Source organism: Ranitomeya imitator, chromosome 2 (genome assembly GCF_032444005.1).
Source record: "Ranitomeya imitator isolate aRanImi1 chromosome 2, aRanImi1.pri, whole genome shotgun sequence".
Classification (NCBI taxonomy): Eukaryota; Metazoa; Chordata; class Amphibia; order Anura; family Dendrobatidae; genus Ranitomeya; species Ranitomeya imitator.
Window position 1 is genome coordinate 543,496,061 of NC_091283.1, and position 27,018 is coordinate 543,523,078.

Below are 27,018 nucleotides of genomic sequence, written 5' to 3' on the forward strand. Positions count from 1 at the left end.
AATAGGCTTCAACCTCATGTTTGCTGGGGAAAGGGGAGAGGTCATACCCCAATTACCATTAACTGATGGCAAATAATGGTTTGTGATGCTTTGTGGTTTATGCAGATCTATTTTTTTTTTTGGACCACCTTTTTTATGATCACAGAGTCCACTGCGCAGCCGGTAAACACGTACACACAAACAGGACGTCATACTTTAGATTTAGCTTTCCATCATGGTTGATTGTGGACAGCACCAGTTATATTGCTTTAGCCAAAAAGACCGGTCTTTGGATGAAGGGATTGCTGCTTTAAGGCTTTGTGCTACACTGTGCCTTTAAATCAAGTCAAGAGCCTGATCTGTGTTAAGGGAAAAGGCAAGAAACAGACATAAGTTGCTTTCATAAAAATAATCTATGGAATGGAAATTTAAAAAATAAAATAAAACGTAAATACAATTTTCTGCTTTCCTACAACATCCACGATTTGTGGTTCTGTCTACTATAAGAGTCAAGGTGTTAAAGACATACCACGGAGATAAAGGGGAGCGATTTAGGTAGAATTTTACTGGTGAACACTCCATAATGTAGGAAATATCTATGAGAGAAAGAACTCACAAGTCACAATTTCAAGGAGTCAAGTTCTAATTAGCATTGTCCGGAGATTCTCTCAAACCAGTATCGTCCTTCTCAGATGCCTGTGTTTCATTTGTATCTACATAGTTCTGGACACTGGGAGATGGCTGCTCATGGTCTGGGGATTGAGCAAAGGGCACAGACTCTGGTTCTGAAGTCTGAAGGTCCTCCTTTACTTTCTTTCTCTTCCTCTTTTGTGGATCATGACCACCTGCCTCTGAAGAACGGCTAGACTGCACCCCTGGTATTGCCATGCCAATGCCTGGCGACAGAAACATGGAAGGGTACAGTAGACTTGGGGACATGCCTGGGATAAGGAATGGGTTAAAAGCTACTGGGCAGCTTGCAGTCACTGTGGGATCCGTCTGCTCTTTGAAAGGGGAGCCCGCAGTTTTGTCTGAAGTTGTGGAATCTTGAGTACTAACTTGGCTGGTGTCTTTGTCCTCGGTGGCTTTCTCTGCATGAGTGGCACCACCTTTTATTGTGCTTCCTAAAGATGATGACACAGAGGATGAGATGGGAGAATTTATGATTCCTCCGACGCCAAACATCTGTGGCATGGCAGCCATACCCGGGAGCATCATGGGTAACATACTTAACGTGCTTTTTACGTCCTCATTGGCCGAAACTGTTGCGAATCCAGTAGGAAACCCCACCAGCCCTGTCAGTGGAATACCCTGCATATTTCTCATGTTTTGCAATCCCACTATATCCATTCCAGCGATTAAGCCGTTCATAAAAAGTGGGTTCATGCCAGACGATGAGGTATCAGATCCAACCACGCCTGGGGTCTTTATCAGATCACTACGTGGTCTTCTTCCTCTCCTCCTGGGCCCTGTGTCACATACAAGAGTATCTGACAATACCCTGCCGAACTTTGTTTCAGGAAGAAATCCCTGTGGACAAAAAACAGATGAGAAAACAAATACAAAGCTCAGACACAAAAAAGGACTTAAAAAATCCTCCAAAAATTTGAAAAAAGTCACAGAGAAAAAAGCAGAGATGGTTACCTGCTCAGGCCTCCAAAACAAATGCACTGGCAGGGTGCGGCGGACCCGTTTAATGATGGCAGAAACACGGGTGCCACAATACTGATGAAACAACCACTTTCAATCCAGTGTTGGCTGTTTGGTATTTTAGTGCACAAAAAGACTATTATCTTTTATCTTTCTGTGCACTAAAATACCAAACAGCCAACACTGGATTGAAAGTGGTTGTTTCATCGGTATTGTTGCACCTGTGTTTCTGCCATCATTAATCGGGTCCGCCGCACCCTGCCAGTGCATTTGTTTTGGAGGCCTGAGCAGGTAACCATCTCTGCTTTTTTCTCTGTGACTTTTTTCGGGAAAACAAGTACAAATTTTCCTAACTACAGATACAACTGTGTAGCCTAAGCTCTATGGACAATATAGGGATTCATCAGAGACTGAAGCTATTAAAGGGGTTATCTGGGACTTTTTTTTTCTTCCTATGGGACTAAGAATTTACAGACATGTAGCTGATAACTACTTGCCTGTTCTGCCCTGCGACTATATCTCCCAGCTCAAATGGCGATTCTCCTGCTTCCTTGGACTTCACATCGACAAGCAGTCCTTTCTCTTCGCGTCTGCTCTGTTGATGGGAGTCACTCCCTACGTCATGCTGATTGACAGATAGCTCCCCACAATCATTGGTCTGTGACCTCTCTGAAAGATCATCCCAGGACAGAACAGGCAAGCAATTATCTACTACCTGCCAGAAAGATATTAGCCTAAAAAAAGCCCCAAATAATCCCTTTAAGGCTCTGCACACACAGGCTCTACAGCTTCCAGCTATAATAAAGCTCTTACCGCCAGATCATCGACTTTAAAAAGGAACCTGTCATGTAAAAAAAACACTGCTATCCTGCATATAATGGGTCAATCTGCAGCTTAATAGTGTTAAAGTTGTGCATCCGCCACACAGAGTTTCAGTTAGGCTACTTTCACACTAGCGTCGGAATTCGGCCCGTCACATTGCGTCGGGCCGAGATTCCGACGCTAGCGTTGTTAGCGCCGCACAACGGGTGCAGTGGATGCATTCTCCGGCGCATCCGCTGCCCCATTGTGAGGTGCAGGGAGGTGGGGGCGGAGTTCCGGCCACGCATGCGCGGTCGGAAAAAGCGGTCCGTCTGGAGCAAAAAACGTTACATTTAACGTTTTTTGCTCCCGGCAGTCCGCCACAACACGGCGCAACCGTCGCACGACGGTTGCGACGTGTGTTAATACGTCGCAATGCGTCGGTAATGTTACTTCATGGGGCAAAAACGCATCTTGCAAACAACTTTGCAGGATGCGTTTTTTCCCCTAAACGACGCATTGCGACATATTAAAAAAACCGCCAGTGTGAAAGTACCCTTAATGCTCAGTATGCAGTGAGCAGCGGCTGTAACCACGCTCGGTAGTGACTGATAGCCAGCACTAAATTGAGGAGTCAGCTGTCAGTCAGTGCCGGTGTGGTTACAGCCACTGCTCACAGTATAATGAGTGATGACTGAAGCTGCGCCTCCATGAATCAATGCCGAAGGCTGCCACGGAGAATAAACTTAATTTCCTCCTGGTAGCCAGGAATGCTATTAACCTGCTGATTAACCCAATATTTGCATGTTAATATTTTTTGGTTTTTTTAACAAGACAGGTTCCCCTTTAATGAGGTTCATCAGAATTCCAGAAATTCTTTGCATGACATGGCTATAGTTGCAGGCTGAGCTACTGCTATACAAGCTCCATTTTACAGAATTTTTTATGTAGAATTTCCCCTATAAGCGGTATTTCTAGGGAAGAGTCTACAAGGTAATCATGTATGTGACATCACATAAACCAAAAATGTTTTTATTCTGATGGAGGAACATTGAGATATAGTAGAGACTCCATATAACATATTACAGCTTTATACAAAACTTAGCCATAATATAGAATTGTGCATGAACCTTTAAAATAAATGCAATATTAATCAGCTTGTAATCTCACATAATTACAGTGCAGTATCATGCAGAGGTTATCGTACCCTTCGTCCTGTGTCTTTGTTCGCAACAGCGATCCTATCTTCATTAGTGAGGATGCTGATGTCCACTTTGCTAAGATCCTTGCACCGCTGGCGCCTCGGTTTAGGTTTATCTGAAAAACTCTGCATGACATTAAGAGTTACTTTGGGTTTTCTCATACATTAACTACATTCTCGCTCTTCAAAGTACAAATATGTTGCTCTAATCTCCGACAATTAACCAATTAAGCCCCTTTCACACATCAGTTTTTTGCCATCAGTTGCAATCCTGTGGAATTTGGAAAAAACAGATCTGGCGACTGATGCCGCCGGATCAGTTTTCTCATAGACTTGTATTAGCGACGGATTGCGACAGATGGCCTCGCGTTTCATCCGTCATTCGCCGGATCCATCGAAAATTGTTTGTCACAGCGGCCGGAGACAAAGGACAAATTAACGTTTTTTCTGTCCGTCAAAAGACGTAGCCGTCGGTCGTTTGCTAGAATGTAAGCCTATGGTGCCGGATCCGTCAAATGACTGAATCCGGCGACGGATTCTTTTTTTTTTTTTTTTTTAACTGAGCATGCTCCGATCCAATTATCCAGATCCACTAGTCGGATCCGTCCAAAAACAGATCCGTCACATCAGTTTTTCACAATCTGCGACGGATCCGTCGAGCCAACGGATTGTGACTGATGGCAAAACACTGATGTGTGAAAGGGGCCTTAGTTAGCATCCAAGTAGTTTTACAGAGGGAGGAGGCTCCCTGTCACCTCACTGCTCCCTTTAAAACACAATTGTGGGGTGCTGATAGCAGACATGAAGGAATGGTAACCTATCTATGCATGCCTTTTAGGTCTTGGAAGAGGTTGTCTTTCATAAGCTGACTTTCAGTTTTAAACAGGCAGATGTAATAACTTATGAAACCACAAATGCCCATAATGATGATGACAGAGGTTAGCTACTTACACCTGCGTATGTTGGGATGTCTATTGTGCAGTCCGACTGCTGGCGCAGCCACTCCAGGAGGCTTTTGTTAGGAATCACCTTCTCTGCTTGAGGATTAGTGGCTGTAGCTGAATGTGAAGAAGTGACAGAGCCTTCTGTATGAGTTGAGCTCAGTTGCGTTGGCTCTTCCCTTAACCCCTGTATGCAAAAAACAGAACAGGTAATGGATAAAACAAGCGTGACTCCAAATAGGGTGCACGTTAACCCCTTCACAAACTTGTGATTTTCCATATTTGCCTTTTTGATTTGTGCTCCCCTTCTTCACAGAGCCGTAACTTTTTTTTATCTTTCCGTCAATATGGCCATTTGAGGGCTTGTTTTTTTGCGGAACGAGGTATACTTTTGAAAGAGGAGATTGATTTTACCGTATAGTGTACTGTAAAAGGGGGGAAAAAAATGTAAATGTGGTGAAATTGCCAAAAAAAGTTTTTTTTTGTTTTTTTTTTTTAAATTACCATGGTTGGCTAAATGCTAACAATGACCTGCCATTATGATTCTTCAGGTCATTTCGAGTTCGCAGATGCCAAACATGTCTAGATTCTTTTTTATTTAAGTGGTGAAAAAAGAATGCAAAGTTCGTAAGGGAAAAAAAAAATGGTGCCATTTTCCGAGACCTGTAGCGTCTCCATTTTTTGGAATTTGGGGTTGGGTGAGGGCTTATTTTTTGCGCACAGAGATGACATTTTTTACCGATAGCATTTTGGGGTAGATAAGATGTTTTGATCACCTGTTATTGCATTTTAATGCAATGTTGCAGCGACCAAAAAAGTAATTCTGGTTTTCTTTTTTTTTTCTTGTTACGCCATTTACTGATCAGATTGTTTTTTAGATTTTGATAGATCGAGCATTTCTGAATGTAGGGAGTCCAAGTAGGTGCATTTTTTTAATGTGTTATTTTGAATGGGGCAAAAGGAGGCGATTTGAACTTTTATATATATTTTCTAAAACATTTTTTTGCTACTTTTTACTTGCTTCAATAGCACTCTTAAGGCCCCGTCACACATAGCGAGATCGCTAGCGAGATCGCTGCTGAGTCACAAGTTTTGTGACGCAACAGCGATCTCAGTAGCGATCTCGCTATGTGTGACACGTACCAGCGATCAGGCCCCTGCTGTGAGATCGCTGGTCGTGTCGGAATGGCCTGGGCCATTTTTTGATCGTTGAGGTCCCGCTGACATCGCTGAATCGGCTTGTGTGACGCCGATTCAGCGATGTCTTCGCTGGTAACCAGGGTAAATATCGGGTAACTAAGCGCAGGGCCGCGCTTAGTAACCCGATGTTTACCCTGGTTACCATCCTAAAAGTAAAAAAACAAACGCTACATACTTACCTATCGCTGTCTGTCCTCGGCGCTCTGCTTCTCTGGTCTGGCTGTGAGCGCCGGTCAGCCGGAAAGCAGAGCGGTGACGTCACCTCTCTGCTTTCCGGCTGCCTGCCGCTCACAGCCAGACCAGAGAAGCAGAGCACCGAGGACAGAGCGATAGGTAAGTATGTAGCGTTTGTTTTTTTTTTACTTTAACGATGGTAACCAGGGTAAACATCGGGTTACTAAGCGCGGCCCTGCGCTTAGTTACCCGATGTTTACCCTGGTTACCGGGGACCTCGGGATCGTTGGTCGCTGGAGAGCTGTCTGTGTGACAGCTCTCCAGCGACCAAACAGCGACGCTGCAGCGATCCAGATCGTTGTCGGTATCGCTGCAGCGTCGCTATGTGTGACGGGGCCTTTAGGAGACTTGAAGCTGCTATCATCCGATCGCTTGTGCTGCCCTGCTATGTGTAGCAGAAATCTCCTATGAACACCAACCACGAAACAGCATTCATAGGAGATCTGGAATGTCAAGCACAGAGATCTTCTGCAGACTTGTGGCTGTCATGCCAAACCATCGGCATCCCACGATCATGTGACAAGGGCGTCAAATGGGCGGGGTTTGTGAGTCACTTCCGGTTGGCGCAAGTTAAATACCACTGTCAGAAATTGACAGCGGCAATTAAAACATGTTAACAGCTACGGGTGGATCGCGATTCCACGATCGCGATTAGAGGCATATGACAGCTGAGCAAATCAGCTGTCATGTGTTGCGACAGATGCAGGTTCAGTGCCGGAGCTCGCATTAAAGGGCAAGACACGACCTATACATCATAGGTCATGAAGGGGCTAATAACTAATAAGTTCTCCTTACAGACACAGCCTTTCACTCTCTGTTTTGGGAAGATACTAAGGATGTTTTAGCCATATTTATGAAATATACAGTCATCTAATGAGAACCTAGGTATTAAAAAGAATCTGTCACCAGGTTTTTGCTCCCTGATCGCAGAGCTTACTGAGCTGCTTGCTGCATTTTTATAAAAGAGGGATTTTTGGTTCTTACTGTAAAATCTCATTCTTGGAGCCTTCATTGGGGGACACAGGTAACCATGGGTGTATGCTGCTGTCGCTAGGAGGCTGACACTATGCAAATAAAGAAAAATAACTCCTCCCCGGCAGTATACACCCTTCGACAGGCATCAGGCAACTCAGTTGGTGCAAAAGCAGTAGTAGGAACAAGTATAAACAACTTAACCTATGTACCAACCCACAACAACGGCACGTTGGCCAATACGGTACAACATAAAGGGAGGGTGCTGTGTCCCCCAATGAAGGCTCCAAGAAAGAGATTTTACGGTAAGAACCAAAAATCCCTCTTTCTTTCTCGCTTCATTGGGGTACACAGGTAACCATGGGACGTCCAAAAGCAGTCCCCAGGGCGGTATAATAAGAATAGAGAACTAGGTCAGCCGGTGCGAAACTGCCGCCTGCAGTATCTACCTACCCAGGCCTGCATCTGCAGAAGCCTGAGTGTGCACCTTGTAGAATTTCACAAAGTGTGGATGGGCGACCAAGTTGCGGCCTTGCAAACCTGCGAGGCCGTAGCTTGGTGACAAACTGCCCAAGAAGCTCCCGCAGCCCGGGAAGAGTGTGCGATCACCCCCGGGGGAGGCTGCTTGTCTTGAACACGGTATGCCTCCAGGACTGCCGAACGGATCCATCAAGCAATTGTGGACTTAGAGGCGGGGAGCCCCTTCTGACGACCTTCCGAGAAGACAAACGGAGGGTCGGACTGACAAAAAGGAGTTCTGGCAAGGTAGACTCGGATAGCCCTGACCACATCCAAATTGTGGAAAGATTGCTCCAAAGGATGAACTGGGAAAGGGCACACAGAAGGAAGGACGAGGTCTTCATTGATGTGAAAAGCCGAAACCACCTTTGGCAGAAAAGAGGGGACAGGCCTGATGAAGGACCAGAAAGGGAGAACGCCAGAACAACGCCGCCAACTTGGAAACTCTCCTGATCGAGGTGATGGCGACCGAAAAAGATACTTTCCAGCAAAGAGATGTCCCGAATCGGTTCAAAAGGCGTACACTGGAGGGCGCCGAGCACACTGTTGAGGTCCCAAGGAGCGACCGGAGGATGGTAAGGAGGTGCAACATGAGCAACCCCCTGAAGGAAGGTTCTCACCTGGGGGAGAGAAGCAATGTCTCTTTGAAAGAGAATTGACAAGGCAGAAACATGACCCTTTAACGTGCTCTTATCATGGTTTGTATGACATGTTGAGAAAAAGCTGCGTCCTTCAGGATAGCGGCCTCAACGGCCATACCATTAAATTCAGAGACCGAGAACTCGAGTGGAAGAGGGGACCCTGCGATAGAAGATCTGGACGGTCAGGGAGCCTCAGTGTACCAGGCCCTGCGGGGCCAATCTGGAGCTACTAAGAGAACGGGAACCCCCTCTGACTTTATCCTCTTTACGACCCTTGGAAGTAAGGGAAGAAGTGGGTACAGGTAAGGCATCAAAAACTGAGATCACGAGAGCGTCGCAGCTGATGGCCCTCGGATTCCGGGATCGGGATAAGTACTGGGGAACCTTGTGGTTTGCTCAGGAGGCCATTAGGTCAACGTCCGGCACGCCCCACCTTTGGCAAATGTGGTTGAAGACAGCGGGGAGAAGAGCCCACTTGCCTGACATGAGCCCCTGATGGCTGAGAAAGTCTTGCTTCCTATTTGTCCTCCCTGGGATGTGGACAGCTGATATGAAGGGAACGTGGTTCTCTGCCCACCGCAGAATTTTTTGCCATCTCCGTATGACTTGCTTGTTGCTAGTCCCTCCCTGATGGTTTATATAAGCCACAGCTGTGGCGTTGTCCGACTGAATGCGGACTGGTTTTCCCGAGGAGGGTCTGCAAGCGCAGGAGGGCTAGAAAAATAGCCCTGATCTCCAAGAGATTGATCGGGAGGCCTGCCTCTTGAGCAGTCCAGCGCCCGTGGGCTGTGAAGTGGAGAAAGACATCACCTCACCCCTGGAGACTGTCATCGATGGTGATGACCTGCCAGTGGAGAGGGAGAAATGATCTCCCGCGCAGAATGGAAGTGGATAGCGTCCACCAAGTGAGAGACTGTCTCAAATCGAGAGGGAGGCGAACTGGGCGGTCTAAGGAGAGTGGATTCCTGTCCCAAACTGACAGAAGGGCCAGCTGGAGAGGGCGAGAGTGGAACTGAGCATAAGGGACTGCTTCCATGGAAGCCACCATCTTGCCCAGAACCCTCATGCCGAACCGTAGAGGTAAAGGGGTAGGACACTTTTGGGCTTTGATGCCCCTCCGAAGAGAGAGGAATTTCTTCCTTGGGAGGAAGACCTGAGCTTGAATGGTGTTGAATTCCATGCCCAGGAATGCTAGACGCTGGGTCGGAATCAAGGTGGACTTTTGTTCGCTGATTATCCAACCGAGGCGGGTTAATGTGTCCAGAGTGATTTGGAGACTGTGACCGCAGTCGCGGCGAGACGGACCCTTTACGAGGAGATCGTAGAGATAGGCGATTACGAGAATCCCCTTCGACCGAAGGATGGTCATGACCGCCGCAAATACCTTCGTAAAGACTCTGGGGGCGGACACCAATCCGTAATGAAGAGCCATGAATTGGAAATGTTGGTCCTGGATCGCGAGACGAAGGAGCCTCTGATGCTGAACACAAATCCGAATGTGCAGATACGCATCCCGAATGTCCACAGAGCACAGAAATTCTCCCGGTTCCATGGAGGCGATCACCAAGCGCAAGAACTCCATCTTGAAGTGCCGAATCCGGAGGTGGCGGTTCAACCGTTTTAGGTCCAAAATCGGGTGAAGACAGCCATCTTTTTTCGGAACTACAAATAGATTTGAGTAAAAAACGGAAAATCACTGGTTGGAAGGTACTGGGACGATTACCCCTAAGGCGTGAAGGGAATCGCCCGCATGAAAAAGCCCTGGGACCTGGGAGGGCTGTTTGGGTGGGCGGGAGAGGAAAAAACGTCTTCTTGAGGGCGACGAAAATTCTATTTTGTCACCTGATGTGACAATCTCCCTGACCCAGGCGTCGTCGACCACCGATAACCAAGGCTCTGTGAACAGAAGAAGCCTGCCTCCCACCCTGGAAAGATTTCCAGGTGGGGGTGACCCGTTATTTGGAAGAAAATCTGTGGTCGCCAGAACTGGAAGAGTTGGAGGAGCGGTCTTTAGCTCTCCAGTGAGGTGTAGGCCTGAAAGAAGGCTTCCTTCGGTCCCTTTAAGTGGAAGACTGGTCATGCTGAGAGGCACCACCTGAGGAGGCGAAGGAGTGAAAGGGGCGAAAGGAATGGGGTCCCTTTCTATTGAAGGGACGCCTAGGCTTAGATTGTGGAAGAGAAGTGCTCTTACCGCCCGTGGCGTCTGAGATCATTTGGTCTAGCTGCACTTCAAAGAGCCTGGATCCCTGGAAAGGCAAACCTGTGAGGGATTTTTTGGAAGCGGGATCTGCATTCCACACCTTCAGCCAGAGTACACGGCGAATGGTGACAATATTGCTGTTGAAGCAGCCGCATCCAGAGAAGCATTCAGAAGGTACTTTCCAGGCAGTAAAATCTGATCTGCTAAATCCGCTAGCTCCTGTGCGGGAGTCGAAGCTAAAATGCCTCTGCGTAGGGTGTTGGCCCAGGCCGACACTGCTTTCGCCACCCAGGTAGAGGCGAAATTGGGGCAGAGAGAGGTACCAGAAGCTTCAAAACTGATTTGGTTAGAGCCTCACTTTGTCTGTCCGTGGGGTCCTATAGAGACGCCGCGGCAGGAATGGACAGCACTGTCTGGGAGGACAATCTAGACACAGGTGGATCTACCATAGGAGATTCGGACCATTTGCTAACAAGGTCTGCAGCAAACGGGTATAAAATGTTTAAACGTTAGCTCCCTGAAAAACGTTTACCAGGCTGTTCCCAGTGTCTAGACGTAGTGTTATCAAATTCCTTATGATTGGGAAAAACTCTAGGATGCTTCATCCGTTTGAAAGAAACGGAGATGTCCTGAGAAGCTGCCTCTTCCTCCTTAAGTTCAACCGTTTGAATAATGGTTGAGATAAGGCTGTCAACCATATCCTGCATTGTGGATGTCTGATCTGCATCTGAGTCAGAATCCGACTGAGAGGGTACTTCTGACCCAACGTCCGCCTGCGAAGAGGGGGAACGGGTAGAAAGCGGTATTCCGGCTGACGCAGTTGGATCCGGAAAAGGGGATGAAGAACTAGACAGAAAACGCTTTCTGGTTCTTTTCTCAAGTCTGCCCCTGTGAGGGTCTTGGACAGGTGCGAGCGAATTGCTGTGAGAAGCGTTCGTGGCATTGGTGGCAGTAGTCAGCAGCGGAATACATTCTAGTACTTGAACCAGGGACTGAGACACTTTAGTCAGGTCGGAGACTGACTGAGACATTGCAACATCCCACTCCGGGGGAGGGAGGAGTGCACTCGTCCCGAGCATTAGGGGCCTCCTGAGAGACGGACATGATGGAGGAACTGCCGCGATGCACAGGAGGCAGCTGGCCGGGAAAGCGCAGGCTGCGAGCGTCTGCTCGTGCAGAGAACGCGCCAAACAGTGGGGCGTGGCTGCTGAAGAGAAACCAATCACCCGATAGGCCGGCCGGAAAAAGGGGAGTGTGGCCCGCTGGAGTGCGGCAAATACCAGCGTTGGGCTGCAAGCGAGGTCGTCCAGAGCTGGGGACGAGGAAGAAGGGGCGCAGCCTCCCGGGGCAGAGACTTGCCGGAAAGGAATATGGTGGAAAAAGCGCTCGAGGAAAGAGGCGTGAGATTTAAATAAAAGAGTGCCGATGGCCCCCAAACCCCCTAGCCCGGTAATAGAGTGCCCGTGCAGCGGCGAGTGCTGTTGGATAATAAGGTTAAGTGCCCCTGCATGGAGATTGCGACGATGCGGGGACAGGGGCTGCTGTTGCTTGCAGATCTTCCTACTTGAAGATGAGGAACGCATCAGGATCCCTTGGTGGCAGAGAGGGTCCTAGGAGATGTGGTCCTCCTTCCCGCGCTATATCAACCGGCGCAGAAGACGGCGTCAACCCAGCAGGTGACCACCGTCTTCCTCTCAGCCCACTCCGAGGAGAGGGATTAGGGGGGGGGGGGAGGCAAGGACTGGCCACTGAAAGTCAACATGAACACCCCAGGGTGACATGAAACAAAGTCCTGCCCAGCGGATCCAAGAGGGTGCGATGTGGGTGATACCACAATGTTCTCTCGGTCGTTTAATGCGGAGAATCAGGGTGAGAAGAACTGCACCCTGTAACCCCCAAAAGTCTATCTGAAACGAAAGGGAAAAAGATTAATAAACACACACAATCCCTGAAAGAAATGCGGATCTGGTGCTAGATCCAGGTCCGCCTCCTACAGACACTTAAAGCAAAAAACTGAGTTGCTTGGTAACTGTCGGAGGGTGTATACTTCCGGGGAGGAGTTATTTTTCTTTATTTGCATAGTGTCAGCCTCCTAACGACAACAGCATACACCCATGGTTACCTGTGTCCCCAGTGAAGCGAGAAAGAAATCACTGTTTTATCTACTGTCGATCTACCAGTACTCTAAATGCTGAGCTCTGCATAGTCCCGCCTCCAGCACTGATTGCAGGTGTGTACACTGTGCATAGGCAGAAAACTGCCAATCAGTGGGTAACAAATTTGTCCTTTTTGATTTACAAAGCCAAGAGATCGTATTTTTATTGCCGAAATGTACGCTTACCACAATTCCTGCATGCATCCCTCTGTCTTTCAGAAAAACCAGATCCATCCCCTCCACATTTTTTCTTCTTCCTCGTCTCCTTCTGAGAGAAGTCTCATCCCTCCTCAAACTGCCATTAACAATTTGTCCTGTCACGGGATGGATGAGTCCAGCCTGCAAGATTCCTGACAAGTCCATTCCTAAAGAAGTCTGCAAGCCAGTCATGGCAGCCATCTTGGGTGTGCTGCTATTGATGGAGTAGGTAGAGCTGCCTCCTGCAGCTTGCTCTCTACATAGTTCCATGGCGGTCTCTCTCCATCCATTCAATGCTGCACTGGTTCTGCCAAGTGGAGTTCCGAGATGCTGCATACTTCGGGGCTTGGCATCTGCCCTTTCACTGTCAAACTCAAATGGCCTTCTAGGCTTTCGTTCATCATTTGAAAATGTCGGGGTGGTGAAGGTTTCCTTTAATGGAAACACAAATGGATACTGATTTTACAATGCACATGCATTCTAGAAGAGATATAAAAAGTAGCACAGTTACCCCACACTGTGTGCTATGAGCATTACACCTTTATGCAGGCACTAACTGAACCTTTAAAGTTACAATACAGAATAACGGGCGGTTACGCTGTGCTCTCTAATTGGGGGCTCTTGTGCCTTCACCAGAGCTGGACTGTTTCCATAACTCCATAACAATGAATGCATGTATGCACAGGTACTTAACAGTGGGGAAAAGAAGTATTTAGTCAGCCACCAATTGTGCAAGTTCTCCCACTTAAAAAGATGAGAGAGGCCTGTAATTGGCATCATAGGTAGACCACAACTATGAGAGTCAAAATGAGAAAACAAATACAGAAAATCACCTTGTCTGATTTGCCAAGATTTATTTTGCAAATTATGCTGGAAAATAAGTATTTGGTCAATGCAAGATTTCTGGCTCTCACAGACCTGTAACATCTTCTTTAAGAGACTCCTCTGTCCTACACTCATTACCTGTAGTAATGGCACCTGTTTGAACTTGTTATCAGTATAAAACACACCTGTCCACAACCTCAGTCACACTCCAAACTCCATTATGGTGAAGACCAAAGAGCTGTCGGAGGACACCAGAATCAAAATTGTAGCCCTGCACCAGGCTGGGAAGACTGAATCTGCAATAGGCAAGCAGCTTGGTGTGATGAAATGAACTGTGGGAGCAATAATAAGAAAATGGAAGACATACAAGACCACTAATAATCTCCCTCGATCTGGGGCTCCACGCAAGATCTCACCCTGTGGGGTCAAAATGATCACAAGAACGGCGAGTAAAAATCCCAGAACCACATGGGGGGACCTAATGACATGCATAGAGTTGGGGCCACCGTAACAAAGGCTACCATCAGTAACACACTACACTGCCACAAATTCAGATCCTGCACTGCCAGACGTGTCCCCCTGCTTAAGCCAGTACATGTCCGGGCCCGTATGAAGATTGCTAAAGAGCATTTGGATTATCCAGAAGAGTATTGGGAGAATGTCATATGGTCTGATGAAACCAAAGTAGAACTGTTTGGTAGAAACAAAACTCGTCGTGTTTGGAGCAGACAGAATGCTGAGTTGCATTCAAAGAACACCATACCTACTGTGAAGCATGGGAGTGGCAACATCATGCTTTGGGGCTGGTTCTCTGCAAAGGGACCAGGACGACTGATCTGGGTACATGAAAGAACGAATGGGGCCATGAATCGTGAGATTTTGAGCTCAAACCTCCTACCATCAGCAAGGGCATTGGATGGGTCTTTCAGCATGATAATGATCCCAAGCACAATACCAGAGCAACGAAGGAATGGCTTCGTAAGAAGCAAATGAAGGTCCTGGAGTGGTCTAGCCAGTCTCCAGATCTTAACCCCATAGAAAACCTTTGAAGGGAATTGAAAGACTGTGTTGCCCAGCGACAGGCCCAAAACATCACTTCTCTAGGGGAGATCTGTATGGAGGATTTGGCCTACATACCACCAACAGTAAGTGCCAACCTTGTGAAGACTTACAGAAAACATTTGACCTCTGTCATGGTCAACAAAGGATATATAACAAAATATGGAGATGAACTTTTGTTAATGACCAAATACTTATTTTCCACCATAATTTGCAAAATAAATCTTGCCAAATCAGACATGGTTATTTTCTGGATTTGTTTTCTCATTTTGACTCTCATAGTTGTGGTCTACCTATAATGTCAATTACAGACCTCTCTCATCTTTTTAAGTGCAATTTGTGGTGGCTGACTAAGTACTTTTTCCCCCATTGTATCTATTCATTCTTTTCACCCATGTATGTCATGGCTGCCTCAACAGATGGGTTAGAGGGAACCCTGATTGATTATGACCTAAATGTCCAAGTTGGGAATACCCCTTAAACCCACAAGTTCATTGAAACCTACTTGCTTGTGCCTTACTATATACATGTATGACTAACCAGGCTTACCTTCTGACCATGTGACGCAGGAGAGCCATTGCTATATGTGGGATTTTGTGCTTCTGCAGCGCTGTAGCTGCTCCTTGGACACAGTTTATTATTTAATACTGACGGGACCATGCACTGTGCTTCAAACTGTTGGCTAGAGGATGGCCATTTCCCCTTCAGCACCGAATGGCAAATATTGTCGATCCGGTTAATGATCACTCGATCCTACAAAAGAAGGAAGACATTAAATGGATTCTTCTCATCAATATCAATTCCCTTACATAATGTTATTAGGATCACCTCAAAACTAAGGTTATCATCAAATGGATGCCCTGACTTCATTTTTTAAACTGTTCCCGCCAATTTGTTGTTGTTTTTTTTTTTTTCTTTCCTTCTTTCATGAGCCAGCTTATTTTTTTACGGGACAAGTTGTAGTTTTGAATTATACCATTCATTTAGCATGCAATTGATTTTTAGATTTTGTTTTTATGGGGTTCATTGTGAGGTAAAAATAACCTGGTAACTTGATTTTTAGGTATGTGATTACAGCGATAAACTTTTATTTCTCTTCAGAGGGCCTGTATTTTGTGGACAGTTGATGTTTTCATTGTTACCATTCTGAAATAAATGCAATATTTTGATAATTTTTATTGCAATTTTAAAGAGGTTGAGGCAATAGAAAAATGCCAAATCTAACATTTTCATTCCTTTTCTTATGACATTTACAGTACAGGTTAATTAACTTTATATTTTGATACGTCGGACTTTTATGGACCCCAGCAAAACCACAGATTTGTTTTAATTTTAAAACTGGGTAAAGGTGGTTTAAACATATTCATATTAAACCCACAATTTTAACACAAGTGTGTATGTATATAAAATATAAATCACCCCAATATATATATCTGAATCACCCCATTATATTTTCCCAATTAGAAAATAGAGAAAACAAAAAAAACCTGTCCATAAAAGTCCGATGTATCAAAGTATAAAATGAATTAACCTGTACTGTACATGTCGTAAAAAAGAAAAGATATAAAACAAGATTCATATACCCTAAGGAGGCTGAACATTTAAAAAAAAAAAAGTGTGTATATATTATACACACACATATATATTTTTTAAAATGTTCAGTCTCCTTAAAGGGAACCTGTCACCTCCTCAGACCCTATTAAAGTAAAAGAGCCACCTTCAGCAGCACTAAGGCTACGTTCTGTGAAGGTGGCTCTTATTTATGCTTATTATCCCTAGGAACGCTGAAATAATGAGTTTCATAAATTTCCCGCCATACCTCTATTGAGTCAGGGAGGTATGTTTTCTCCCCCTGACTCAACCATCTCGCAGCTGTCCCTCTGGCCTCCGGGCGCCGCCTCCTCTGCGTCTGTCCCCATATCCCTCCGCCTGTTTCCTCTAGAGATCCTCACTGCGCAGGCTCCAGATTCCCAGCCCCGCAGTGTGAATACATCATAGCCGCTACAAGCAGGCGCGATATCCTTACATCACCTGATCTAAGTTCCTGGGCAGCACGCACGGCGCATGCTCTAGAATGGATTGCAGAGCGCAGACACCGATGAAGTCAAGAGAAAGCGAGGAGGCGGCGCCCGGAGGACAGAGGGGGATGATGGACAGCTGCGAGGCGGTTGAGTCAGGGGGAGAAAACATCCCTCTTTGACTCAATAGAGGTATGGCGGGAAATTTATAAAACTCATTATGTCAGCATTCCTAGGGATAATAAACATAAGAGCCACCTTCACAGAATGCAACCTTAGTGCTGCAGAAGGTGGTTCTTTTACTTTAATAGACCCTGGGGGGGTGACAGGTTCCCTTTAAGGTATATAAATCTTGTTTTACATGCTGCAATGACACATAATTGTAGTATATAGAGAATGTCATTATCACAAGACGCCTTGTCACATGCTGCGCTTCAGAGAAGGCCCAGGGTGTAAACTATGGGTGTCTTCAGCAAGTCTTGGCTGTCGTGACAAACCATTGGCAGTATGCACTCAAGTCATGAGAAGGCTGATGGGAGCAGTTGTAAGTGGTTCTCGGCAACCAGTCCATGTCAAGAGATTGCCAGCAGTATTTAACGGAGTACATAGCAGAAGTCAGAGCAAGTACTGGTCACTGCAGATGCTGGATGTACAAAACAGCTGGCATCTGTTGGGTATAGTGCAGGCGCAGTTCCTGAGCCCACTGCATACTTGCGGACCAGACGCAAAAAGCACTATTAAGGGAAGGGTTAAAGATATGAAATTGTGTGAGAATGCACAATCCACATGGAACTTAACAAACCTTATTGACCTATAATGGGGTTTGTTATAGACCCCCAGCTTTGTTGGTAAGACTAATGCTACATGCTAAGCTACTCTTGCCATTAAAAGTGACAGAACTGCTGTAAATCTGAATAATACACCTGAAAGTGACAAACAATAAAAAATGGCGATTTGATTTTAACACCTTAGGCCACTCAGAAAAAGAGTACAAGGTTTTCTCCTGCAGCAGTTGGGCGATAGTCGGAGCTCTGCCATCTGGAAATTCCTTAGAAGTGGGTATTGTGCAACTTTTAGCTTCCTCTTCTGGATACTTTCCAAGAAGCTCTAGAAAAGACACAGGCACAAGCCAATGAGAGGAAAGAACAAACCAAATATTCAAACTTTAACCTCTATTCATACTAGCATCATGGGTTCCAATGATGTTAAAGGAGCCACAACAAATGTCATTGACTTAAAGGGAACCTGTCACCCCGGTTTTTCAGTACGAGATAAAAATACTGTTAAATAGGGCCTGAGCTGTGCGTTACTATTGTGTATTTTGTGTACCCTGAGTCCACCCCTAAGCTGCCGAAATAACTTACCAAAGTCGCCGTTTTCGCCTGTCAATCAGGCTGGTCAGGTCAGATGGGCGTGGCGACATCGCAGTATCTTCCCCCAGATCTTGCATGTATTTCCGTTGGTGGTGTAGTGGTTTGCGCATGCCCATCTTCTGAATCCACTGGGCAGGAGAAGAAAAAACGCGCGATCGGCGCTATTTCCCTGGTGATCTGTGGGGGCGGCCATCTTCCTGAGGCCGCGTGTGCGCATATGGAGTCCTCTGCTGCCCGGGGCTTCAGGAAAATGGCCGCGGGATGCCGCGCGTGCGCAGATGGAGATCGCGGCGGCCATTTTCCTGAAGTTGAGATGCGAACTCGGCTTCAGGAAAATGGCCGCCGCGATCTCCATCTGCGTACGAACGGCATCCCGCGGCTATTTTCCTGAAGCCCCGGGCAGCAGAGGACTCCATATGCGCACGCGCGGCCTCAGGAAGATGGCCGCCCCCACAGATCACCAGGGAAATAGCGCCGATCGCGCGTTTTTTCTTCTCTTGCCCAGTGCATTCAGAAGGTGGGCATGCGCAAACCACTACGCCACCAACGGAAATACATGCAAGATCTGGGGGAAGATACAGCGATGTCGCCACGCCCATCTGACCTGACCAGCCTGATTGACAGGCGAAAACGGCGACTTTGGTAAGTTATTTCGGCAGCTTAGGGGTGGAATCAGGGTACACAAAATACACTATAGTAACGCACAGCTCAGGCCCTATTTAACAGTATTTTTATCTCGTACTGATAAACCGGGGTGACAGGTTCCCTTTAAGAGCTTCCATTTTCTTTTGACACAATATTGCAATTTAGCTTTTGTTCACATATCCAGTAATCATCCGTTAGAAAAGAGTTGTGCGGAAACAACTTCGTCTGCCTGAAAAATCCTGATTTCAAATGGATCTGGTTTTTTTCTTTTTCCAACAATGAAGTCTATGGAAAATGGATCAGTTAATTAGTCATCTGTGTTTCTCCCATTTGAGTGTTAACAGATCCGTTTTCCATAGGTTTCAATGTTATTAAAAATCAGAAATTTTATTCGAAAGCAGTTTTTTTCAACAGCACAAAAAAGTTGCATTAATTTTTAGTCAACGGATTGCTGCTGGTTCCGTTCTAACTGATAACTACTGGACTTGTCAACTTATGTATAGAGAGGAGTTTGAGGTTTTATCAAGAATGTATAACGATTAAGAATACAATTGTAAGTACCGTATGCAGAAATCAAAATGACAAAACATTAAAAAACAAAACCAAAGAACATAAACTGCTTAATGAAATAGCAATTTGCAAAATTCACAGGTAAACAAAGTAATAAGATGCCCATTTTATAAGAAAGACTTTTCTTCGGCCTAGCAGAATTGACTCTCTAACCTGTGGGTTCAGACTTCCATATCCATGTTCTGCCATAATGTGTGGTATCTTCTGACAGGTGAACATGAGAGAGGAAAAAAAAGAGAAAAATCCCAGGCCAAGTGCTCAGTATTAAATCTGTACAGGCACAAACACACACTGCATGCAGAATGATTGCACACACTGACAATACAATGAAAGGGACAAGCCTCAGCATGAGACCACAACAAAAAAGGCTGAAAAAAATAAATCTGCATGCAATGACATATTTGTTAAGCCAAGACATGGTTTTAAGTGGATTGTGTTTAATTTTATTTCAATTTCCTGACTCCAAAATGACAGGAAGTGTTAGGCTACTTTCACACTAGCGTCGGAATCTCCCCGTCGCAATGCGTCAGGCAGAGATTCCGACGCTAGCGTTTAACGCACTGCACAACGGAGGCAGCGGATGCATTTCTCCGGCGCATCCGCTGCCCCATTGTGAGGTGCGGGGAGGTGGGGGCGGAGTTCCGGCCGCGCATGCGCGGTCGGAAAAAGCGGTCCGTCAGGAGCAAAAAACGTTACATGTAACGTTTTTTGCTCCCGGCGGTCCGCCACAACACGGTGCAACCGTCGCACGACGGTTGCGACGTGTGGCAAAGCGTCGCAATGCGTCGCTAATGTTAATCTATGGGGCAAAAACGCATCCTGCAAACAACTTTGCAGGATGCGTTTTTTGCCATAAACGACGCATTGCGACGTCTGGCAAAAAACGCCAGTGTGAAAGTAGCCTTACCTGCACAGGTGCCTAGCTGCGGCCTACTGCGCTCTCCACATTGTGAGGCTGTGGCCTCTGATACAGCTAGGGGCGCTGTTTGTTCTCTCTCTGCAGACGGATGACGTCCATAGGTGTGCATGAGAGTCACGGATCTCCGGTCCGGGTTTTCCAGGTGGCTGAAGGCCACAGGTTTGTGTGTGTTTAAAAACCCTCCAGTAAGGGGTATTGGTGTCAGGTGTCTGGCCAGGTCAGGTCAGGTGTGCGAGGTGCACGTGAGTGTCAGTCTGGTGTGTGCTGGTCTGCAGAGTGCATAGAGGCCAGCAGAGCCAGCACCCAGGGCAGCTGAATAGCCTGGCACCTGCATCGTACACGGAGATGCAAGTCATCCATGGTACTGTTCTCGGATGTGGACAGTCCTGTGCCCGGAGGTGGATGTCCTGTGCCCGAAAGAGGACTAGCATGTGCAATGATTGCAAACAGGTGGATATGGTGCCTGGCTGCTATCCGGAGAATATCCTGAACTGTGTACGACTGTGTGAGTAAAGAGTCTGTAAAGAGACTGTGATACAGCGATGCAGGACACCCACGAGAACTAGTCAGAGGAGGGCTGGCGTGTGTAGTGTCTGCAACATATGAGGCTGTGTGTATGGAGATGTATAGAGACTGTGAGATGGCGTGCGGTCTCCCAGGGAAACTGGACAAAGGAAGTCTGGCCTGTTTAGGGTCCGCAAATCTAAAGCCATGTGATATGTATTGCTTTGAACTGGTGTAAACTGGTCACTGATAATATCCACTGAAGTTATATGAATTTATGTGAATTTGGACTTTAATGCTGTGAAGAAACACATTAAAAGAGACTTTTGTGTTTGAATTTGTGGGTCACTGCTTCTTCACTGCCTACGATGCTACTGCAGCTTTACATATTGTGGAGAATGCGAGGGGCAGTGTGAACTGAGGCATACCCCAAAGCGTGCTGCATAGCATTGTGCAAAGTCGGCTGGAAATGTTTTTTTTTCTTCTCAAGACAGCTTGCTGTGGCTCAGCGGGGCCATGAAGATTGAAGGCTTCTGGCGGTAACTCGGTGGGGTTACGAAGATTTGCTGTGGATCGGCGGGTCCACGAATTCTGCGAGTCCACGAATTCTGCACAGCAGGAGCTGCAGTTCTGGCAGCAGCAGCTAGAGGCGCTGCAGTTGCAGCAGAGAATGTGTTTATGTACTGTTTTGGGCATAGAACCTGAAAATATTGAGATACCTGCCATAGGGGTCGCCAAATTAGGGTCAGAGTGTAATCCCGATAGGCTTCCCCCTAGAGGTATTGGCAGGAGAAACTGAAAACATTGTTTTGGGCGGGAATGTCACAGGGTCATACTGATGACTTATTATCTCGTGCCCATACGGGGTAACAAGTGTTCAACCCCACAGGTATGAACGGGGGGGTAGGATATGTGAGGCTGTGGCCTCTGATACAGCTAGGGGGCGCTGTTTGTTCTCCCCAGAGTGTGCATGCAGACGGATGAAGTCCATAGGTGTGCATGAGAGTCACGGATCTCTGGTCCAGGTTTTCCACGTGGCTGAAGGCCACGGGTTTGTGTGTGTTTAAAAACCCTGCAGTAAGGGGTATGGGTGTGTCAGGTGTCTGGCCAGGTCAGGCCAGGTGTGCGAGTTGCACGTCAGTGTCAGTCTGGTGTGTGCTGGACTGCAGAGTGCATGGAGGCCAGCAGAGCCAGCACCCAGGGCAGCTAAATAGCTTGGCACCCGCAGTGTACACAGAGATGCAAGTCGTCCATGGTACTGGTCTCGGATGTGGACAGTCCTGTGCCCGGAGGTGGATGTCCTATGCCCGAATGAGTCGGATGTGGACAGTCCTATGCCTGGAGGTGGATATCCTGTACCCGAAAGAGGACTAGCATGTGCAACGATTGCAAACAGGTGGATATGGTGCCCGGCTGCTATCCGGAGGATATCCTGAACTGTGTACGACTGTGTGAGTAAAGAGTCTGTAAAGAGACTGTGATACAGCGATGCAGGACACCCACGAGAACTAGTCAGAGAAGGGCTGGCGTGTGTAGTGTCTGCAACATATGAGGCTGTGTGTATGGAGACATATAGAGACTGTGAGATGGCGTGCGGTCACCCAGAGGAACTGGACAAGGGAAGTCTGGCCTGTTTAGGGACCGCAAATCTAAAGCCATGTGATATGTATTGCTTTGAACTGGTGTAAACTGGTCACTGATAATATCCACTGAAGTTATATGCATTTATGTGAATTGGACTTTAATGCTGTGAAGAAACACATTAAAAGAGACTTTTACCCTTCGCCACGACAGCACCCACAATGAGAGAGGGACCCGCCCATAGGAACAGGAAACCTACAGAGATAAAAGGGCGGTCCCCCTCTCCTCCTCAGTTGGTTTCCTGTTCCTATCGGAAATCCCTGGATAACCTACATGTCGGAGGTGGTTGGAGCACCTCCATCGTACCTGACCCATGCACCCGCCTGTGTGGTCTCCTTGTGAGCAGCAGGGGCTGAGGCATCAGTAGCAGCGTCGGGGGAGCCACTGTATCCAGCCTCCCCCCTCGTCTGGTTATGTTCCCGGCAGGTTCCGGGCCCTAAACCCGGCCTATGGTGAGGAGGAAGGAGGAGCGGCGCTTCTAAAAGCCGGCGGCAGCAGCGTCTCCCGGGTAAGTGCGCTCTATCCTGATTGAACCGGAAGTAGTGAAAGCACTTCCGGTTCGCGGCCTGGTGCGCGGCAGATCACCGCCCATTCAAATATGGAGCCGGGACACAGAGCGGTTGTGCTCGGAATGTCGTCCCCAACGTGTGAAGAGCATCCACCAGCGGTGGAGCAGGTGAGCGCTGGCAAGGACAGCAGCGCTAAGGCCTCAAAGTCCACAGCAGCAAAGAAGAGTGGTCGCTCTGTTAATGAGTCTGACACTCATGTTAGAAGGAGTAGAGAGTCAGATCTACTTAGAAGCCGCACAGCGTCTCCTCCTCCAAGACCGGTACAATGAATGCTTCACTGGGTGAGTGTATTTAATCTTCTACCTATACGCTGATCCCTTCCTTCTCTACCCTCTCCCCATAGGCTAAAATGATCAGTAAAACAAAGCATAAAGAGTGTGCCCTGTGTATACAACCCCTGCCTGATTCATATTCAAAGAGGTTGTGTTAAGATTGCATAAATCAAACCTTACAGGATAAGGCTGCAGTTACCACCACTAACATCAGGGCCATAATTAGGCAGGAGATCCAATCTCTAGGATCAAAAAGCCAAAAGAAACAAGGGAGTAAGAGCTGTCCCCTTCCTTCTAGTTCAGAGTCTGAAGAGGGGTTAATCCGGTCCTCTAATAGCTCGGAATCATCATCCGGTTCTTCTGAGGATGAAAGTGGAGCATGCTTTCCACTGGACAGCATAAATAACCTTATAAAATCAGTAAGGAATACCATGGGTTGTCCAGACACTAAAGGGGTCAGATCGGCCCAGGACATTATGTTCACAGACCTAGGTCACAAAAAACGGCGAACTTTCCCAGTGGTCTCCGCCGTGAAAGATCTTGTAAAGAAAGAATGGGACAAACAGGGAAAAGGGTTCCTTCCCTCCTCTTCCAAAAGGCGTTATCCCTTCAGTGACGAAGAGTTAGAAGTTTGGTCCAAGGTGCCAAAAGTGGATGCGGCGGTAGCATCCACCTTAAAACAATCGTCCCTCCCTGTGGAAGATGCAGGGATCTTACTAGACCCATTAGACCACAAGACTGAAGCTCTTCTTAAAAGGTCATGGGAAACAAATACGGGGGCCTTTAAACCCGCCATATCGGGTACTTGCACAGCTAGTTCACTATTGCTATGGATAGACCAGCTGGAGCAGCAGATTAAAGGTAGAGTGGCAAGAAAAAAAATCTTGCAAGCAATTCCTTTAATTAGAAGCGCTACGGCATTCTTAACAGATGCTTCAGTGGACTCCTTGCGACTGGCAGCAAGATCAGCGGGCCTTGTCAATGCAGCCCGACGTGCCCTTTGTGCATCGCCTTTCCTTCCCTTTAACCAATCTAAATCATGTACGATCCCGTGCCAGGGTGAGTTCCTGTTTGGGAAGGTTCTTGACGACCTACTTAATAAAGCAGGAGAAAGAAGGAAGGGATTCCCTAAACAGTTTCTTCCTTCTTATAGGAGAGCGTTTAGAAGGCGGCCATTTAACAGGAGAAGGCCGTTTGAGCCGCAAAGAGAGCGTTGGGAAACGAAGGAGAAACCGAAAGGTGCTTTATTCGGTAATCCCGAATCATCTAAACATGGCAGATACCATCAATGATGAAATTCCGGTGGGTGGAAGACTGAAGTTTTTTTACCATCAGTGGAAACATACAGTGGGGCAAAAAAGTATTTAGTCAGTCAGCAATAGTGCAAGTTCCACCACTTAAAAAGATGAGAGGCGTCTGTAATTTACATCATAGGTAGACCTCAACTATGGGAGACAAACTGAGAAAAAAAAAATCCAGAAAATCACATTGTCTGTTTTTTTAACATTTTATTTGCATATTATGGTGGAAAATAAGTATTTGGTCAGAAACAAAATTTCATCTCAATACTTTGTAATATATCCTTTGTTGGCAATGACAGAGGTCAAACGTTTTCTGTAAGTCTTCACAAGGTTGCCACACACTGTTGTTGGTATGTTGGCCCATTTCTCCATGCAGATCTCCTCTAGAGCAGTGATGTTTTTTGCTTTTCGCTTGGCAACAAGGACTTTCAACTCCCTCCAAAGGTTTTCTATAGGGTTGAGATCTGGAGACTGGCTAGGCCACTCCAGGACCTTGAAATGCTTCTTACGAAGCCACTCCTTAGTTACCCTGGCGGTGTGCTTTGGATCATTGTCATGTTGAAAGACCCAGCCACGTTTCATCTTCAATGCCCTTGCTGATGGAAGGAGGTTTGCACTCAAAATCTCACGATACATGGCCCCATTCATTCTTTCATGTACCCGGATCAGTTGTCCTGGCCCCTTTGCAGAGAAACAGCCCCAAAGCATGATGTTTCCACCACCATGCTTTACAATAGGTATGGTGTTTGATGGATGCAACTCAGTATTCTTTTTCCTCCAAACACGACAAGCTGTGTTTCTACCAAACAGTTCCAGTTTGGTTTCATCAGACCATAGGACATTCTCCCAAAACTCCTCTGGATCATCCAAATGCTCTCTAGCAAACTTCAGACGGGCCCGGACATGTACTGGCTTAAGCAGTGGGACACGTCTGGCACTGCAGGATCTGAGTCCATGGTGGCGTAGTGTGTTACTTATGGTAGGCCTTGTTACATTGGTCCCAGCTCTCTGCAGTTCATTCACTAGGTCCCCCCGCGTGGTTCTGGGATTTTTGCTCACCGTTCTTGTGATCATTCTGACCCCACGGGGTGGGATTTTGCGTGGAGCCCCAGATCGAGGGAGATTATGAGTGGTCTTGTATGTCTTCCATTTTCTAATTATTGCTCCCACTGTTGATTTCTTCACTCCAAGCTGGTTGGCTATTGCAGATTCAGTCTTCCCAGCCTGGTGCAGGGCTACAATTTTGTTTCTGGTGTCCTTTGACAGCTCTTTGGTCTTCACCATAGTGGAGTTTGGAGTCAGACTGTTTGAGGGTGTGCACTGGTGTCTTTTTATACTGATAACAAGTTTAAACAGGTGCCATTACTACAGGTAATGAGTGGAGGAAAGAGGAGACTCTTAAAGAAGAAGTTACAGGTCTGTGAGAGCCAGAAATCTTGATTGTTTGTTTCTGACCAAATACTTATTTTCCACCATAATATGCAAATAAATTGTTAAAAAAACAGACAATGTGATTTTCTGGATTTTTTTTTCTCAGTTTGTCTCCCATAGTTGAGGTCTACTTATGATGTAAATTACAGACGCCTCTCATCTTTTTAAGTGGTGGAACTTGCACTATTGCTGACTGACTAAATACTTTTTTGCCCCACTGTATAACTTCAAATCAGTGGATTCTCCACCTAGTAAAATCTGGATTAAAATTAGAATTCTTTAAATTCCCACAGGATACTTTCGTTGTTACATTACTGAAAGGGCCGGAACAGCAAAAAGCGCTTCAGTTAGAAATTCTAAGCCTTTTGGCTAAGAATGTTCTCGTAGAAGTACCAAAAAAATCAGGAAGGGAGGGGATTTTATTCCTCTTTATTTCTGGTTCCAAAACCAGATGGTACTTTTCGTACTATAATAAATCTAAAAAGACTAAATTCCTTTCTGTACGATCATACCTTTAAAATGGAATCAATAAAATCTACAATTAAACTTTTGTTTCCTAGGTGCTTTATGACGGGTCTAGATTTGAAGGATGGGAAGGATCATCTTCCCATTTATACGGAGCACCAACAGTATCTCAGGGTGGCGGTAGACCTACAAGGCCGGATCCGTCACTTTCAATTTACAGCCATGCCATTCGGCTTGTCTATGGCTCCTCGGGTTTTCACAAAAGTTATGCTCGAGGTGATGGCTTATTTGCGTCATCAGGAAATGCTAATTGTGCCTTATCTAGATGACTTTTTAATAATTGGAGATTCAGCCTCTCAATGTAAAGAACGATTGACTAATACTATTTCATCATTACAGGCTTTGGGTTGTATTGTGAACTTCAAAAAGTCCAGACTACATCCGGAAACCCGTCAGTCCTTCCTAGGACTAGTTTTGGACTCTGTAAGTCAAAAATGTTTCTTACCAGAATCCAAAAAATTAACAATAATTTCAAAAGTCACTATGGCAAGGGCAAAACCTCAAATGTCCCTTAGAGATGCCGTGTCTCTTTTGGGCTCACTTTCCTCCTGCATTCCTGCGGTCCAATGGGCCCAATATCATACCAGAGCCCTACAGCACCAGACACTTCATGCGCAATCTCGTTGCCATGGTCGTTTAAATACGAAAATTACCCTGTCTAAAGATGTACTTGAT

The 27,018-nt window shown here is 46.5% G+C and overlaps 1 protein-coding gene across 3 annotated transcripts in view; it reads right to left on the reverse strand.

The window, feature by feature from the left end:
- Positions 1-523: 523 nt before the first annotated feature.
- Positions 524-27,018, reverse strand: part of CHD6 (chromodomain helicase DNA binding protein 6) — a 252,579-nt gene continuing 226,084 nt past the window's right edge. For 2 of the 3 annotated variants that reach the window (XM_069751935.1, XM_069751934.1), the window contains exons 32-38: positions 19,335-19,385; positions 17,561-17,700; positions 15,125-15,328; positions 12,680-13,123; positions 4,583-4,759; positions 3,638-3,757; positions 524-1,509 (exon numbers count right to left, since the gene is read on the reverse strand). In XM_069751935.1, coding sequence (XP_069608036.1) covers positions 622-1,509; positions 3,638-3,757; positions 4,583-4,759; positions 12,680-13,123; positions 15,125-15,328; positions 17,561-17,700; positions 19,335-19,385 — 2,024 coding nt within the window. In that variant the 3' untranslated portion in view covers positions 524-621. The remainder of the gene's footprint in view (positions 1,510-3,637; positions 3,758-4,582; positions 4,760-12,679; positions 13,124-15,124; positions 15,329-17,560; positions 17,701-19,334; positions 19,386-27,018) is intronic. The other variant, XM_069751936.1, reaches the window with a different exon arrangement.